Genomic DNA, 14,429 nt, shown 5'->3' with positions numbered 1-14,429 from the left:
AGGCGTCGTTTTGACACAGTAGCAAACTACACCTCGGCGTCGTCAGTACGTAACTTTTAAAACCTGACCCTGAATTAAACACAACGACAAAAACATCAAAGAGACGTGACGCGTAACAGGTCCTTCACAGTTCAGTAGTACTTCTGCTTTTGACCATTTTTTTAATCGTCTGTGGTTTAACTAGTCGTTCATCGATAATAATACGTTTTTGGAACGTGGATTATGACTCCATGCGCAAGAGCCTACTCCGGGTTATACTTTCGATCTGCTGCTCAACAACTACAGCATTATATTGCTTTTCTCTGCATTTTGTCAACACCATACTCCCCGTTTGAGTCACGTCTCTCTTGTGAGTGCGTTTCTCTCTTGAGTGAGTAAAAAGAAAAGAGAGACAATTTTCTATATTCCGCTTGATTTTATTTCTACGGGACATTTGGTTCCAAGAGACCACGCCTTGCTCTACGGTTTCACCGCTTCTAGACCCTCCCCAAACGGACCCAGTAGCCTATTACCTCCCTCGGTTTCCGCACATTTCACAAGAGTTGATTCTATTGTGTACCATTGTTATGCAAATAAACGACGCGTAAAATATCCCCATCGTGCGCACTGTGGAGCAGAGACTCACTGGGACCGCACGAAATACACGCAACACGGGGCACGCGGGGGAATTTCATACTACGTCGCCGCCAGGATCCGTCCAATTCTCACAGGCAAGTACCGAAATATATTAGATTTAATCTACAACATCAATTATTGGATTTTGTATCTGAACCTTATGTGTAAAGTGTGCATAAAACGTGTTTTTGATGTCGATGTTGGAATGTAAACGTTAGGGAGTATATAGCCCTGTTCAGTGTACTTATGTGGATCGTACCTGTCTCACACAGCTACCTTTGCCATACGAACTGCCGCGACTCCAGGATCCTGCAGGGTAAAATCACCACGTTTGGAGATACTGATACCGTGGCTGTTCTTCCAGTATACCAACAGAAGAAAGGTTTCAACTGTCGCTCTGTTCCATCTCTGCAATATAGCCTATACTACCTGGCGCTGCTATTACAAGGGAGGGAAACGAAGGCAAGAGGAGACTAGGCTACACACTGCGACGGGATTTTGGATTTCGCAACCATTGACAACCTTTTGCACACCAAGTGTGTTATTTTGTCTATGTCCTGTTTGGGATATATTGTGTTCGTATTATCTTATCTATAGCATACGATTTTTCTTTTTAAGAGCCTCATAACTGGTAGTAATCCAGTATCTGGGCACTATTCCCACACCAGAGACCCATACAGTGATTATCACATAGAACGACACACAGGAGCTATACCTATCCCGGTTTCACAATGAGTCAGGGGGATGTATCAACTTGCTCAGCGCCTCAGAGGGTATTCCAAGAGGCGGTGAAGCAAGGCAACACAAAGGAACTTCACTCGTTGCTCCAGAACATGACAAACTGCGAATTCAATGTCAACTCCTTCGGGCCCGAAGGACAGACGGCGTTGCATCAGTCAGTCATCGACGGGAATCTCGAACTTGTAAAACTGCTGGTGAAATTCGGAGCCGATATTCGATTGGCGAACAGGGAAGGGTGGAGTGCCTTACACATTGCCGCTTTTGGAGGACACCAAGACATAGTCCTATACCTCATCACTAAGGCAAAGTACTCCTCTGGCGCACGGTGATCTGCTACACTGCTGTCAGGTAAACACACGGAAAGCCAGGCTTTTGTAAACTTGCGTTTCAATCTGTACATAGTTGTTCCAAATTACAGCCTAAAAACACACAGTAAATTACCTTTCATCAAAACCAAATCCGGGTCTCTCTGACTCGTGAGTCAAACACCACATGGTTCTTGTATCTGCTTCAGCATGAATCTTGAAAAAAATAAACGCCATTTTGGTGGGTTGGTACTAAAAGCTTTTTTTTTTTCTTGAATGTGTATAATAGATTGGGACATATAAAAATAGCTAAGCCGGTGTTTGGGTCCCGAGGTCAGATAGCAGCCCAGTTTTACGCGGCGATGGACGTTACATCTTTGTTGCCGCTGTTTCATTGAAACGCTTCTTTATTGGGCTTTGTTTTTGAGGTGTCGACCTGTAGCCACGCTGTTCACTTGTTAGGACCCTTTTAAATGATTTGATATACTAAAAAAGATGGCACTTGATGCTGTGGCTGCATGCTGGAATAGCCTATATGAAAGGGAAGAAGAGGTGAGCACGGGGAATTGAATGCCATCGTCTATTTGGCTTTTATATTTCTTTTTTCAATTAAAGGATTTGATCTATTTCAAAGTGCGGCATTATGATATATCCAATTTGCTTTTCCAGATGTGTATTCATTGCAACAGCAATGTACCTAATGTTGTTAAGTACTGTACACAATAGCTTTACTTTGTTTCTTTATTATATATATATATATATATATATATATATATATATATATATATATATATATATATATATATATATATAAAAGTAGCTAAATGCGCTCTGCCTTCATCAAACAGGCTGCTTGGCTGGCATCAACGTATTTTCAAGCCAGTGCAACCAGTGTCAATGGTTAATGTACTATTAAACCGCTGCTTTCGCTTTGTATCAAAACGTCAGGAAAGTCGCATTTGGAATTGACTTGATCTCCTTTCAGTATTTTAACGAACAACACCCTGGTCATCACTGTGAATACAGGCTGGGTTCTATTTATGAAGGTACATTGAGAAGATGCATTTTGAATATGTTGTGGTTCTTTTTTTTTCTCCTCTCTCTCAAATCAAATCTATTACGTTTTAAAATATTTAGGGTGACCTATAAAGCTGCTTCGGACTCTCGTATCGTAGTATAAACTGTCCCGTGTGGAGATCCCATCATGTCCCAATTAGCCTAAATTTGTCTGCGCTGGAGAGACTATTATTTTCTCTGATGAACTTCACGTTTGGTTTTCTTTACCAGCTACCTCGATTGTAAAGTATTCAAAATCATTGGACTCTTACTCACTCCACAACACTCCAATATAGGAAGTCACTCAAAGATTTCTGTAGCCTATCCCCAACCTTGTCTAGGCCAACATAATGAGCATACATACTCACACAGTCATTCAAGTAACAGATACTTTGGCAGTAGGCCCCAAGGCAATGTTATTCAAACCACAGATTTAGGCTAGGGGACAACTATGGTATTTGTTCTGCAAAGCAATAGTTACTATTTACAGTTTCTTTCTCATCTTAAACGGGGACAATGTATTTCCCACACTACTACCAAATGGTAATGTGACAAGCAAAGGGGTTTGCCTTTCTGTAAAGGTATGGTTGCAAACACACATTGCAAATGTTTTTAAAAACATTTTTTTAATCGGTGAACGGATTATATCGTCATCCTTTTTAAAGTTTCTATTTAGTCACAAGAATTGAATTTTATTGCATAACTTATAAATACAGGGAGTTTTATTGCACAAAATGCGGAGCTTTTTAACCCCTTCCCCCCTGGTGCTTGTCCGGGTAACTGCAGGAGCCGAGGCTTAGAATGAGTTCCTACTGAGCAGGAGTATAAACCTATTATTAATCAACATGACTATTGCAGGATATCAAAAACAATTGGTTTAAAAAAACTGCCTGCTGCATTTTGAAAGTCATGTCACCCTAATATTTGTTTCTATGCTGCTTGTATGTTACTTTTTAATTTGTGTTTATTTTTTATTTTACTCAATGGCCAACAGTGAGTGAAAGATATGTAAAACCCGATAGCATCACAGTCATTTAATGAGAAGCCTTGTGTGAGAGTGTACATGTGTGTATGTATGCACATGCGCATGTTCATGTGTGTGAGTCTGTGTGTGTGTGTGTGTTGCATACATCTGACGGTTGTGTCCTGAGCGAGCTGAGCTGTCCCCCTGCCCAGGCCTGTGTGTGTGAGGCCTGCTCCTCTCCTCCTGTGTGTGGCATTGTGTTGCGACCTTGGTCTGCTCTGCCTACCATGAGTAGAGGGACATCAGGGAATAAGGACTGTCCTTCCATATACCTGGATAAACAAACTAGAGCTATAGAGAGAAACATCAAGGGATAGATTGGTATTAGCGGAACAAAAAAATATGCATCGCTGGTCTTAAACTTGATCGTTTTTTTTTCTATATATATATTTGTTTAATATTGCACTGATGACTGTCGTTGATTTGGCTTTTTATCAAGTCAACATTTCATTTTTTTTCTGAATAGAAAAAAAGGAACACAACAAAATACTATTGTATAAAAAAGGCTCAAGGTTGTAATGTCTTTTGTTTGTTAACTTTGAGAAATATTGTTTTTGCAAAGGTTGTTTGTATCTCTGTGATCGGGTATATATATATATATATATATATATATATAATATATGTATGTATGTATACACTGAAAAAATATCTTGGTGCACTTTCTTTTTTGAAGTGCTGTCCTCCTCCTGTTGTTATGAAAGTGGTAAAATACATTTGATGGTAAGATCATTGTTACGTAAAGAAATTGCACGGTGTATAGATGCTCTACTCAACAGTGTCATAACATTTATGGCCCAAGAGTTGATGCCTGGATAGGTGTAAATGAATGAGGTAAAGTGCTGACATATTTTTCCGGGTGGGTGGGGGGGCAAGTTCTGTTTTTGTTTAGCTTTTTTTTCGAGCGACACAAAAACAAATGTCGTGAGTTTTTTTGAGTGATGCAGTTGCTCCATCGTGTTTCATTTTGAGTGTGATGACATTTTTTTTCTCTATTTGTTTGTATTTTCTTTTTGAACATTTGCAACACTGTGATCATGATGATGTGTGGTGAGGAAATGAGTGCTGTAATATTTTTGTACGTTTGTGTACAAGCCAGTAAAGAAATCATTAAACTCTCTGTTGTGTCTATGCATATGTTTATTTTTCCCTACTCCACCCCCAGCTCAGGCGGGCCATCCCACCCCGTTTCCCGTAGAGAAGAATGGCGAGGAGCACAGACCACCTCACCCCCCTCCCTCTCAGACCCAGCCTCGCCCGGATCCCCATTTTCTCTCCTTTTGTCATTCAGTCAGCCTCCTTCTTTTCACATTCTGGATAAAAGAGCTATGCACAGGATTGTGGGTAGTTCTGGTTTAAGAGAAGGCAGGGTTCCCTCCCCAGTGTGTGTGTTTGTGCAAGTTTTATGTTACTCTCTCTCTCTCTGTGTGTGTGTGTGTGTGTGTGTGTGTGTGTGTGTGTGTGTGTGTGTGTGTGTGTGTGTGTGTGTGTGTGTGTGTGTGTGTGTGTGTGTGTAGACTGGGGCAGGTCCCTAGCTCAGCTCAGTGGCTCTGCAACACCATCCATCTTCTGCTTTCTGTTAAACCCCTGTGCACGCTGTCTGTTTTTCTCTCGTTTTCCCTCGCTCTCTCTCTCCCTTTCTGTGTGTCTCCTTTCCTCTGTAAGCTTTACTCCACTACCCATACTTTGCATATACATACATAAAACCTGTTTACGGGCTTACTAGGGGTGCTAAGTTGAAATGCGTACCATTTCTGAAGTCTCCGAAAATGCTGTCTGCTATTCTCATACAACATTAGAGGGCAACAACATAGTCGTGCATGTCCTCTGTAAACGAAATGCGTACACGTTTCCTTGAGTTTTATACTAGTACAGTGCATAGTTATAGAGGTGTGATAAGCAACGGTTGCTCTTAGACTTGGTCTGATGCCTCTAGACTCATATCTGCCTATTGCTTTTAAATGATCTGGTACTCTGTCTGCGTGCACGGTGTGTAGCTCTTGATACATGTGACATAAACCCGGATTACTCATGCTTTGCGTTAAAGGACCAAACTCACTCCTGCTGTTGGCTCGAGACCACATAGTGGCTGCTTGTCCTTCTATTCTGCCTTCCCCTCTGTCTCTCCCCCTCCCTCTCGCTCTTTCTCTCCTGCTTGCACCCCCCTTCTCCCTCTCTCTCTCTCTTGCACTCTCTATCTGCGTTGCCCCCCCCGTCCTTCTATTCGTCTCTTTCGCTCGCCCTCACTTCTGCAGGATGTTTTTGTTGAGTTGAATTCCTATTGTCCGCCGGCTGAGTTGGCCACTGTCCCGGAGCAGAGCAGCTACACAGCAGAGCAGAGGCCCGCTAATAGATTCTTCATGTGCCTGCCCTGCCCGTCGCACATCAGAGCAGGGACTTGGAAATGATTTTAGCCGAGTCCACCCAATAAAAAGAGAATGAGAGAGAGAGAGTGAGAAAAAAAAGAGAGAGAGATAGCGAGTGGGAGAGCTGAGACTGAAGCTAAGGAGAGAGAGAAAATGACTTTATTTGTGCCGGTGTGTGTGTGTGTTTCAGTGGGGTGTGTGTTCGTCTTGCCTGAAAGAAGCTGGGTGTGAAAGTACACACACTCAAACCTATCTGCCAGAGATCTCATGCAGCCGGTGGTTTAATTTGCTCAATCCATGTTTTGTGTTTGCTTTGGGTGGGTGGTGAATGTGTTAGCAGCACCGTTGTCAGGCTCTCTCGTACTTCAGCAGAGGTGAACGAACATGGGGAACTGAACTGAATTGTTCCTACAGCCAGCACGTCCAGAGGATTGCATTATCTACAGCCAAACCCATGCATGCAAATCCTGAATGTCCACTTTTGTTGTGATCTTGCGCTCTCTGAGAACTGTTCCTCAGGCATCTACTTCCGAACACACAGCAAATAGGCCTAAATGTTTTTTTTATGCAGGGTTGGGGTCAATTAAAATTGAAGGCAGTCAGTTTTATATTCTTTATTTAACCTGTATTTTTACCAGGTAAGTTGACTGAGAACACACTGATAAGGTGGCCATGATGGTATGAGGGCCAGGTTGGGCTTTTATTGGTAGAAGATTGAAATACCAATTCAATAGTTGTAAAAACTATTTTCAATAATTCTATAAGATGGAAAGGAGAAGCTATTTCTGTCAAAGGCTTCCTCATCAATTGAAGGACTGTTTTTATGACACAATTGGAAGTGGGCAGGCAGAGATGTTAAATTATTTTAACAAGGTAGGTTGGTAGGCAACATGAGAAACCCTTTATCACATCGAGTATGTGGTGTTTCCAAGTATTAAAGGCTGATGAGGGCTTTGTGACCTATAGAGAGAAACTATATTAGGATATAGTACCATATTAAACGATCCATCTATTACAACTACTGTAGCAAATTACCATAGCCATACAAGTCACACATGATTATGGTCAACAAACCACCAACTGTTGATCATTCTTTGCTATTGTCAATCGGATCATATGTGCAGTTTATGCAGGCACATTCCACCAATGTCTTGAGGATTGTAATATATAATAAATAATATATGCCATTTAGCAGACACTTTTATCCAAAGCGACTTACAGTCATGTGTGCATACATTCTACGTATGGGTGGTCCCGGGGATCGAACCCACTACCCTGGCGTTACAAGCGCCATGCTCTACCAACTGAGCTACAGTTGTGCAGAAACAGCTAAAGAGTCATCCGAATACAAGCTTGTGGATTGAGTTCAACTACTTCCTCTCTACTAGTTGCAAAGGGTTTCCTATGGCATTTAACATGTGATTGGATACGTACTGTGAAGCTGTCTTTTGAGTAAAATCACCACGTCTGCACATGGGATTGACAGGGGGGGGTTTATCAGCGCGTTTTTAAAAAGGCGCTGACCTCGGCACTTTTCTCCCAGAATAAAACAGAAACGTGTCTGTCGCTAAACACTCGACTACCACAACTCTTGCTCACTTCCTGAGAGAGAGAGAGAGAGAGAGAGAGAGAGAGAGAGAGAGAGAGAGAGAGAGAGAGAGAGAGAGAGAGAGAGAGAGAGAGAGAGAGAGAGAGAGAGAGAGAGAGAGAGAGAGAGAGAGAGAGAGAGAGAGAGAGAGAGAGAGAGAGAGAGAGAGAGAGAGAGAGAGAGAGAGAGAGAGAGAGAGAGAGAGAGAGAGAGAGAGAGAGAGGTGGCCAGGCCGGTTCATTCCTTGCCCTCTGCTCCTTTTTTGAACTTTTACTTTCATTCTATCACTCCATTCTGTGCTTTTCCATAGCGCAGTGACAAGCCGCCCCCATTCACTCATTCATTCTTCTCTCCCCTTCTCTTTTGTCTGGGCTGCTGGGTCTTGGTTCAGCTCTATTCAAGACCCAGACGCCGTGCCATTGACTGGAGCCCCGTCTAAACTCCCTGCCTCCCCTCAGCGACCCCCCCCCCCATTCCCAAACCTGCCCTGTCCCCACCCTGCACTCTGCAGCTGCTATGCTAATGAGCAGAGGGACGGCCCGGGCAAGGGAAGGGATGGGAGAGAAGGAAGAGAGCAGAGCTGCAGCAAAGGGATAGAGAGAGTGAGAGTGAACAGAACAGAGGGGTGACCCTTCTTCTCCTCCATCTCCATAACATGTTGGAGGCTCCGAGCAGCAGACCTGTTACAGAAGGGGAGTCCCCCTCCCCCATGCCCCCCCCCCTCCGCCCCACTTCCCTCCCCGTGCTTCTCCCCCTGTCCTCCCCTTTCTCATTCAAATCCGTTTTATACTCTGGTGTTAAGGGGAGAGCTGTCACTGCAGTGTGTAAAGTAACCCTACTCAAGCCTACTAAGTGACACCTGTCTCAAGCCTTTTGTGTGTGTGCGTGCACAAACGCACACACACACACACACACACACACACACACACACACACACACACACACACACACACACACACACACACACACACACACACACACACACACACACACACACACACATACATAGTCCTGTACAGCTAACCTTCACACACACACACACACACACACACACACACACACACACACACACACACACACACACACACACACACACACACACACACAGTCCACACACACACACACACACACACACACACACACACACACACACACACACACACACACACACACACACACACACACACACACACACACACACACACACACACACACACACACTACCCCCTTCTTCAACACGCCATATGGCTGAGGGAGCTCTACATTTAGTTTACATTCTGTTATTGTGCCGAGCATTATTTTAGGTACATAGTTGACAAGTTGAGGGAGAGGTATAGCGAGAAGGAAGTCAAATAATGATCAGCGGTTGACAGAAAAAGTTGGAAGCGAGGTCATGCTCTAGTGACATCAGGGAACGTTAGTGGATGCATTTGAGGATGATAGTGGTTGTGCTTATTCTGTGTGTGTGCGTATTTCATGCATGGTTATGTGCATTTGTTTGTGTGCATGTATACGGTTGTGTGTGTGTATGTGTCTATCAGTATGCCTGTTCGTATGAGCATATATGTGTGATTATGTGTGTATGCGTGCCAGCCTGTGTGTATGAGTATGTGTGTGTGTATTTAAATGAGCATTTGTGTGTGTATGACTATAACCATGTGTGTGTGTATTGTGGTGTTGCTGGTCTGGCAGGCAGGCAGCTGGGCTGGGCCCCAGCCCCTCTCTCTCCTGTTTCCTCCTGCTCTGTTATTTACCCCACCATGCCTCTGTGTGTGTCGTGACCCGCTGGCCCATAGGGGCGGGGCCGGCCCATGTGACATCTGCCTGTTTGCACAGAGAGGGCGAGGAAGGCGAGGGGAGCGCCCATATGGAGCATCAAACCTCCCTCCCTCTTCCCCCCTGACCCACTGGCCCTCTCCCCCCCACGTCACATCGCGGTACTCTCCTGCTGCCTGCTGCATCTTTTGTCCCGCCGTTTGTGTTGCGTCTCCTCTCTCTGCCACTGTTTGGCTCATTCCTACACAGCCCCTTTTGTGCCCGCGCACGCACACGCTTATGAGTATGTGGGTCTCCTTCGTGCACAGAACAGAGCGTCTGGTCTGGGCCACATCCATGCAACAGGCTGCAGCAGGGCCATTTGATCAGACACCACTCCCCTCCTTTCTCCCTCAATCCCTCCCTCCCTCCATACCCCTATCCCCCAACCCAACCTTCTCCGGGCCTCCTTCCCTAAGGAGCCCATGAAGGGGATACCGCAGAAGGCTGGGGGGCTATAGGAGGCTCTGTCATCAGTTAGACAGCCCCAAAAAATGACAGGGTGCCTGTAAACGTAGAATGAGCACATTCTGCAGTCATCTCACTCAAAACATACTTTTTTGGGGGGCTGCTAAAACCATTATTTGTACTTTACTCCCTTTAAGAAGCTAAAGAAGAACACTACTAATCCCGTTGTTAAAAACACTCTAACTATATGGCATGAGGTGCAGCAATACCTGGGCGAATCCCCTTTATTATCCAGTTTTACACCAATTTGGAGCAATGAAAATTTCCCACCCGGTAAAAATGACTTGGGCATTACAGAATGGGCAAGAATGAAGGGTGTACGTGTGGGGATGAGGTGTGTGTGTAGGCTGGTGGCCCGCCTGGGAGGTGGGGGCACGCGCAATGTGGATAAACTGCCAGGGCCGAATTCTTGTCCCAGTCCACCCCTGGATGGGCTGGAGGGGGTTGGAGAGAGCCTGATGGTATGAAGCTCCCTCGCAGGGCAGGGTCAAACCCCCCCCCCCCCACCCACATGTTCCGGGGTCTGTGGGGATCTCTGTCTCCTGACCCGGGCCCAGCTGGACACCATGGATGTGTGTATGTGGGGTGGGGAGGTCTGCCGATCCCAAGCACACTCAGCTCGGTAACAACACAACATTGACATAGTTTGGAGTTTCTTCAAGAGCTCGTCTCACGTGTCAAGCTGTGTTCCAAGACTTGGTGCTGGGTTCCAGGATTAGGTAGCCTATAATGTATTGAAAACTCCACGAAAATGAAGACTGAATGGCAGCCATTAAATAGATGCAAGGATCCTGTATGGACATTGCTGGAAATATTTATGGGTTGTGTCAAAGTGTCTGAAAGATCATTAAGAGTATGCCATTTGTCTGCACCCTTGTAGTTACTGTTTGTTGATATATACGCCAAAATCTATGCTCCTCTCTCCCGCGTTGCATGACATATGCTGCCAACCACACCAAATATTCAGCGTGTATAATACAGTGAAACAATGATTCTTTCTACGTACTTAACACACAAGGATCAGCTAGCCCCCCATCCCAACACGACAGTCCTCAACACGACAGCCTATAAGCATGGTCTTAATGTAGCCTATAAGCATGGTCTTAATGTAGCCTATAAGCATGGTCTTAATGTAGCCTATAAGCATGGTCTTAATGTAGCCTATAAGCATGGTCTTAATGTAGCCTATAAGCATGGCCTTAATGTAGCCTATAAGCATGGCCTTAATGTAGCCTATAAGCATGGTCTTAATGTAGCCTATAAGCATGGTCTTAATGTAGCCTATAAGCATGGTCTTAATGTAGCCTATAAGCATGGTCTTAATGTAGCCTATAAGCATGGTCTTAATGTAGCCTATAAGCATGGTCTTAATGTAGCCTATAAGCATGGTCTTAATGTAGCCTATAAGCATGGTCTTAATGTAGCCTATAAGCATGGTCTTAATGTAGCCTATAAGCATGGTCTTAATGTAGCCTATAAGCATGGTCTTAATGTAGCCTATAAGCATGGTCTTAATGTAGCCTATAAGCATGGTCTTAATGTAGCCTATAAGCATGGTCTTAATGTAGCCTATAAGCATGGTCTTAATGTAGGTTAACGAGCTCAGTAGAGTTTAACTGGACCGCATCAACACTCATGAATAATGTGGACGATACTTACTGTGTACTGTGTAGTGTAGCACAATGCAATAAACACTGGATGGCAGTAGTCATGTTGACATTTTACTTCAGTATATACTTCATGCACATATATAGCCAACAAGGAGAGTTTAGATGGATGGCTCCAACACTCATGATGTGGACGATACTGTGTAGTCTATGACTGTGTCATAAACACTGGGTATTAAACTACATGTAGGAGGATTCGTTATATTTTTACTTCAGTATACTGTATATTGCATGATACATATGTAGCATATACTACTAGGCTGCATCATGTTTGTATTTGTGTTTCGCCGTGCTTGCACTTCTTTTGTTGTGTGTGTGTGTGTGTGTGTGTGTGTGTGTGTGTGTGAGAGAGAGAGAGAGAGTTTGTGCGTGCATGGCTCCATGTGTGTTGGAGAGTAATTACGGAGAATAAAGGGCTAGTTGTACAGAGTGAAACTCAGGGTTTGAAGTGAGAGGGGAGATGCTTTTCTGTTTGGCTGGACACACTGAATGGCCCTATTCACCATGCCCCCTTACCGCAATCTCCCATTCTCCCCATTGTCATCCCCCCTCAGTACCCCTGGCCCATCCCCGGGCCCCCCTCTCCCCAACACTGCTGGGACTCAGGGTGAGGCCGGGAGGGGAGGCCTGAAGGAAAATAGAGGGGGAGAGAGAAAGCGGGACTGGGGGGACAGAGACGCTGAATGAGAGAAGTGGGGAGGTGTGGAGAAGGGGAGAAGAATGAAGAGCCAAGAGAGGATAGAGGGGGTAAAGGGGGAGGAGGGCTAGGGGTGAGAAACAGAGATTGCAGTCCCCCTATCTCAACCCATCTCCCCCATCCCTCTGTTGTCTTAATAATTCTGCATATCTGGTTAAACTCTCTTTTCCTCGGACATGAATCTGATCATATCAACCGCTCTATTCCGCAGATGTTTTCTGCGACTGTTTTATTTGTGATCCTCGGTGAAAGAATACAACCTTCGCAAATCGGGTGCCTTGTTATTTCAGAACGTTGTACAGAAACCACTGAGAACAATAAACGCCTCCTGACTCTAAACTCTCGTCTCTAAACCCGACTCTGTTTTCCTCTGAAAAGCCTTGGCACATTTGCATTTCACAATGCAGTGCAGTAGCGGTTTAAGAAGTGACACTCGCTGTTTTTTCTCAAACAATATTCAGTATATTGTGTGTGTGTGTGTGTGTGTGTGTGTTAGAGACAGTTACATCATCAGACCCATCACAATCCCTCAACACCACTATATCAAACTCAACAAGAAACACAAAACACCCACAATGGGGCAATCGGGCTATATAGACTACAACAGGATACAAACCCAGCACGAGCTAAATGATTTGCCATTGAGTTGAGTCCCCACACCAGGGATATTTTCGACAAAACGTGAGGGATGGGAATTTCTGCTGGGACTGGGCAGTCCATTGTGTTGTCCTTACACAACAAACGTATCAGTGTCATAGTGTTCATACACACACACACACCTTCTTCTCCTGCTCCTCCTGCTCTTCCTCCTTATGCCCCATGCGCCGATCCCCAGTCCCTCTTTCTCTGCAACACATGCGCACAGACACTCCCAGTGGTCACTTGCTTTGTCTGAAATCCGTCTGGGATGGATCGAAATGTACAGAATGGGTACCTGGAGGAAAATAAGGGAGGGTCGTGCTTTTTCAATTTCCGTCAAGGGGAGGGTTTAGTATTATTTAAATCTAGTCCAGGGGAGGGTCATGTCATTTGTAATTGATGAAATGTCAATATTTCTCAGTGTTTTAGAATGAGTTGCTTATTAGGCTATGTCTTGATGTGTGCCCGATGCTTCCCCCCATCTCTGATTCTCTGCTGGGCCTGCAATATCAAGTGCGCTTATAGGCTTATCCGTGTGGTCTCAATCAAATGATCCATAGCCTACAGGCGATAGGCTACGAAGTGTAAGCTCGGAAAAGCGCAGAGCAACGTTGGCAGTTGGCATAGCACTTTTGAGGCACAGCACTTTCGAGGCACACCACTTTTGAGGCACAGCACTTTCGAGGCACAGCACTTTCGAGGCACAGCACTTTCGAGGCACAGCTGAGCATACATTTTATTTGACTGAACTGACGGTGCCTGCGTCTGATGGTCATGGTGCTTTCAAGACAGCTGAGAACTCGGTCTAGAAAGATGCCAGAGTTTCCAGCTTGGATATCCGAGTTGGATGACTATTTAAAACAATTTTCCCCAGATGTTTTTCTCCCCAGTTGTCTTGAACGCACTGAATTTAGAAGTCTGAGATGTCCGCTGTTCCCAGTTGTTTTAACCACGGCATTCATCTCAGCAGAGGGAGAGACCAGCAGAGGGTCCACCTCTCACGGTCCCTGCTCTCACTTTCCTCTCCTCCGGCGAGACTGACCAGAGAGAGGGGACACAGTCTTCCATCTGCTGGCAAAACTCGAGTCGTACTGCATCTGCCTCATGCGTAAATGAATGTTGTTCCTATGACCAGAGAAAGTACCATTATCCTCGATATTAAAATAGACACGACGAGCTAATAATATGAATAAAAACGCAGAGCTATCGATACACTGGCCTTGCTACTCATCCATTGCGGCTGCAGCGAGGGGAAAGTAGGGAAAAGCCTGTTTTCCGTTTCGTAATAGTGTTGAATAAATGTGCTAAATAAATGAATTTAACATGAACTCACTCTTTGCTGTGATCTTCGACAGTCTCTCTGTGGTCATGGTTTTAAAAGTTATTCAAGTGTATGTAGGCTAGTATCACACTTTACTGTGGCTGGGGTCATGGAAGCTCTGCAGGCACAG

The 14,429-nt window shown here is 44.8% G+C and overlaps 1 protein-coding gene across 1 annotated transcript; it reads left to right on the top strand.

The window, feature by feature from the left end:
* Positions 1-888: 888 nt before the first annotated feature.
* On the top strand, positions 889-2,378 carry nrarpa (NOTCH regulated ankyrin repeat protein a). The gene has a single exon (XM_035776748.2). It carries the CDS (start codon positions 1,347-1,349, stop codon positions 1,683-1,685), a length of 339 nt encoding a protein of 112 aa, XP_035632641.1. The 5' UTR covers positions 889-1,346; the 3' UTR covers positions 1,686-2,378.
* Positions 2,379-14,429: the final 12,051 nt, after the last annotated feature.

Source organism: Oncorhynchus keta, chromosome 9 (genome assembly GCF_023373465.1).
Source record: "Oncorhynchus keta strain PuntledgeMale-10-30-2019 chromosome 9, Oket_V2, whole genome shotgun sequence".
In the NCBI taxonomy this organism is placed as follows: Eukaryota; Metazoa; Chordata; class Actinopteri; order Salmoniformes; family Salmonidae; genus Oncorhynchus; species Oncorhynchus keta.
Note: the sequence above shows the minus strand (reverse complement) of the source record. Positions and strands in the feature narration are given on the sequence as shown.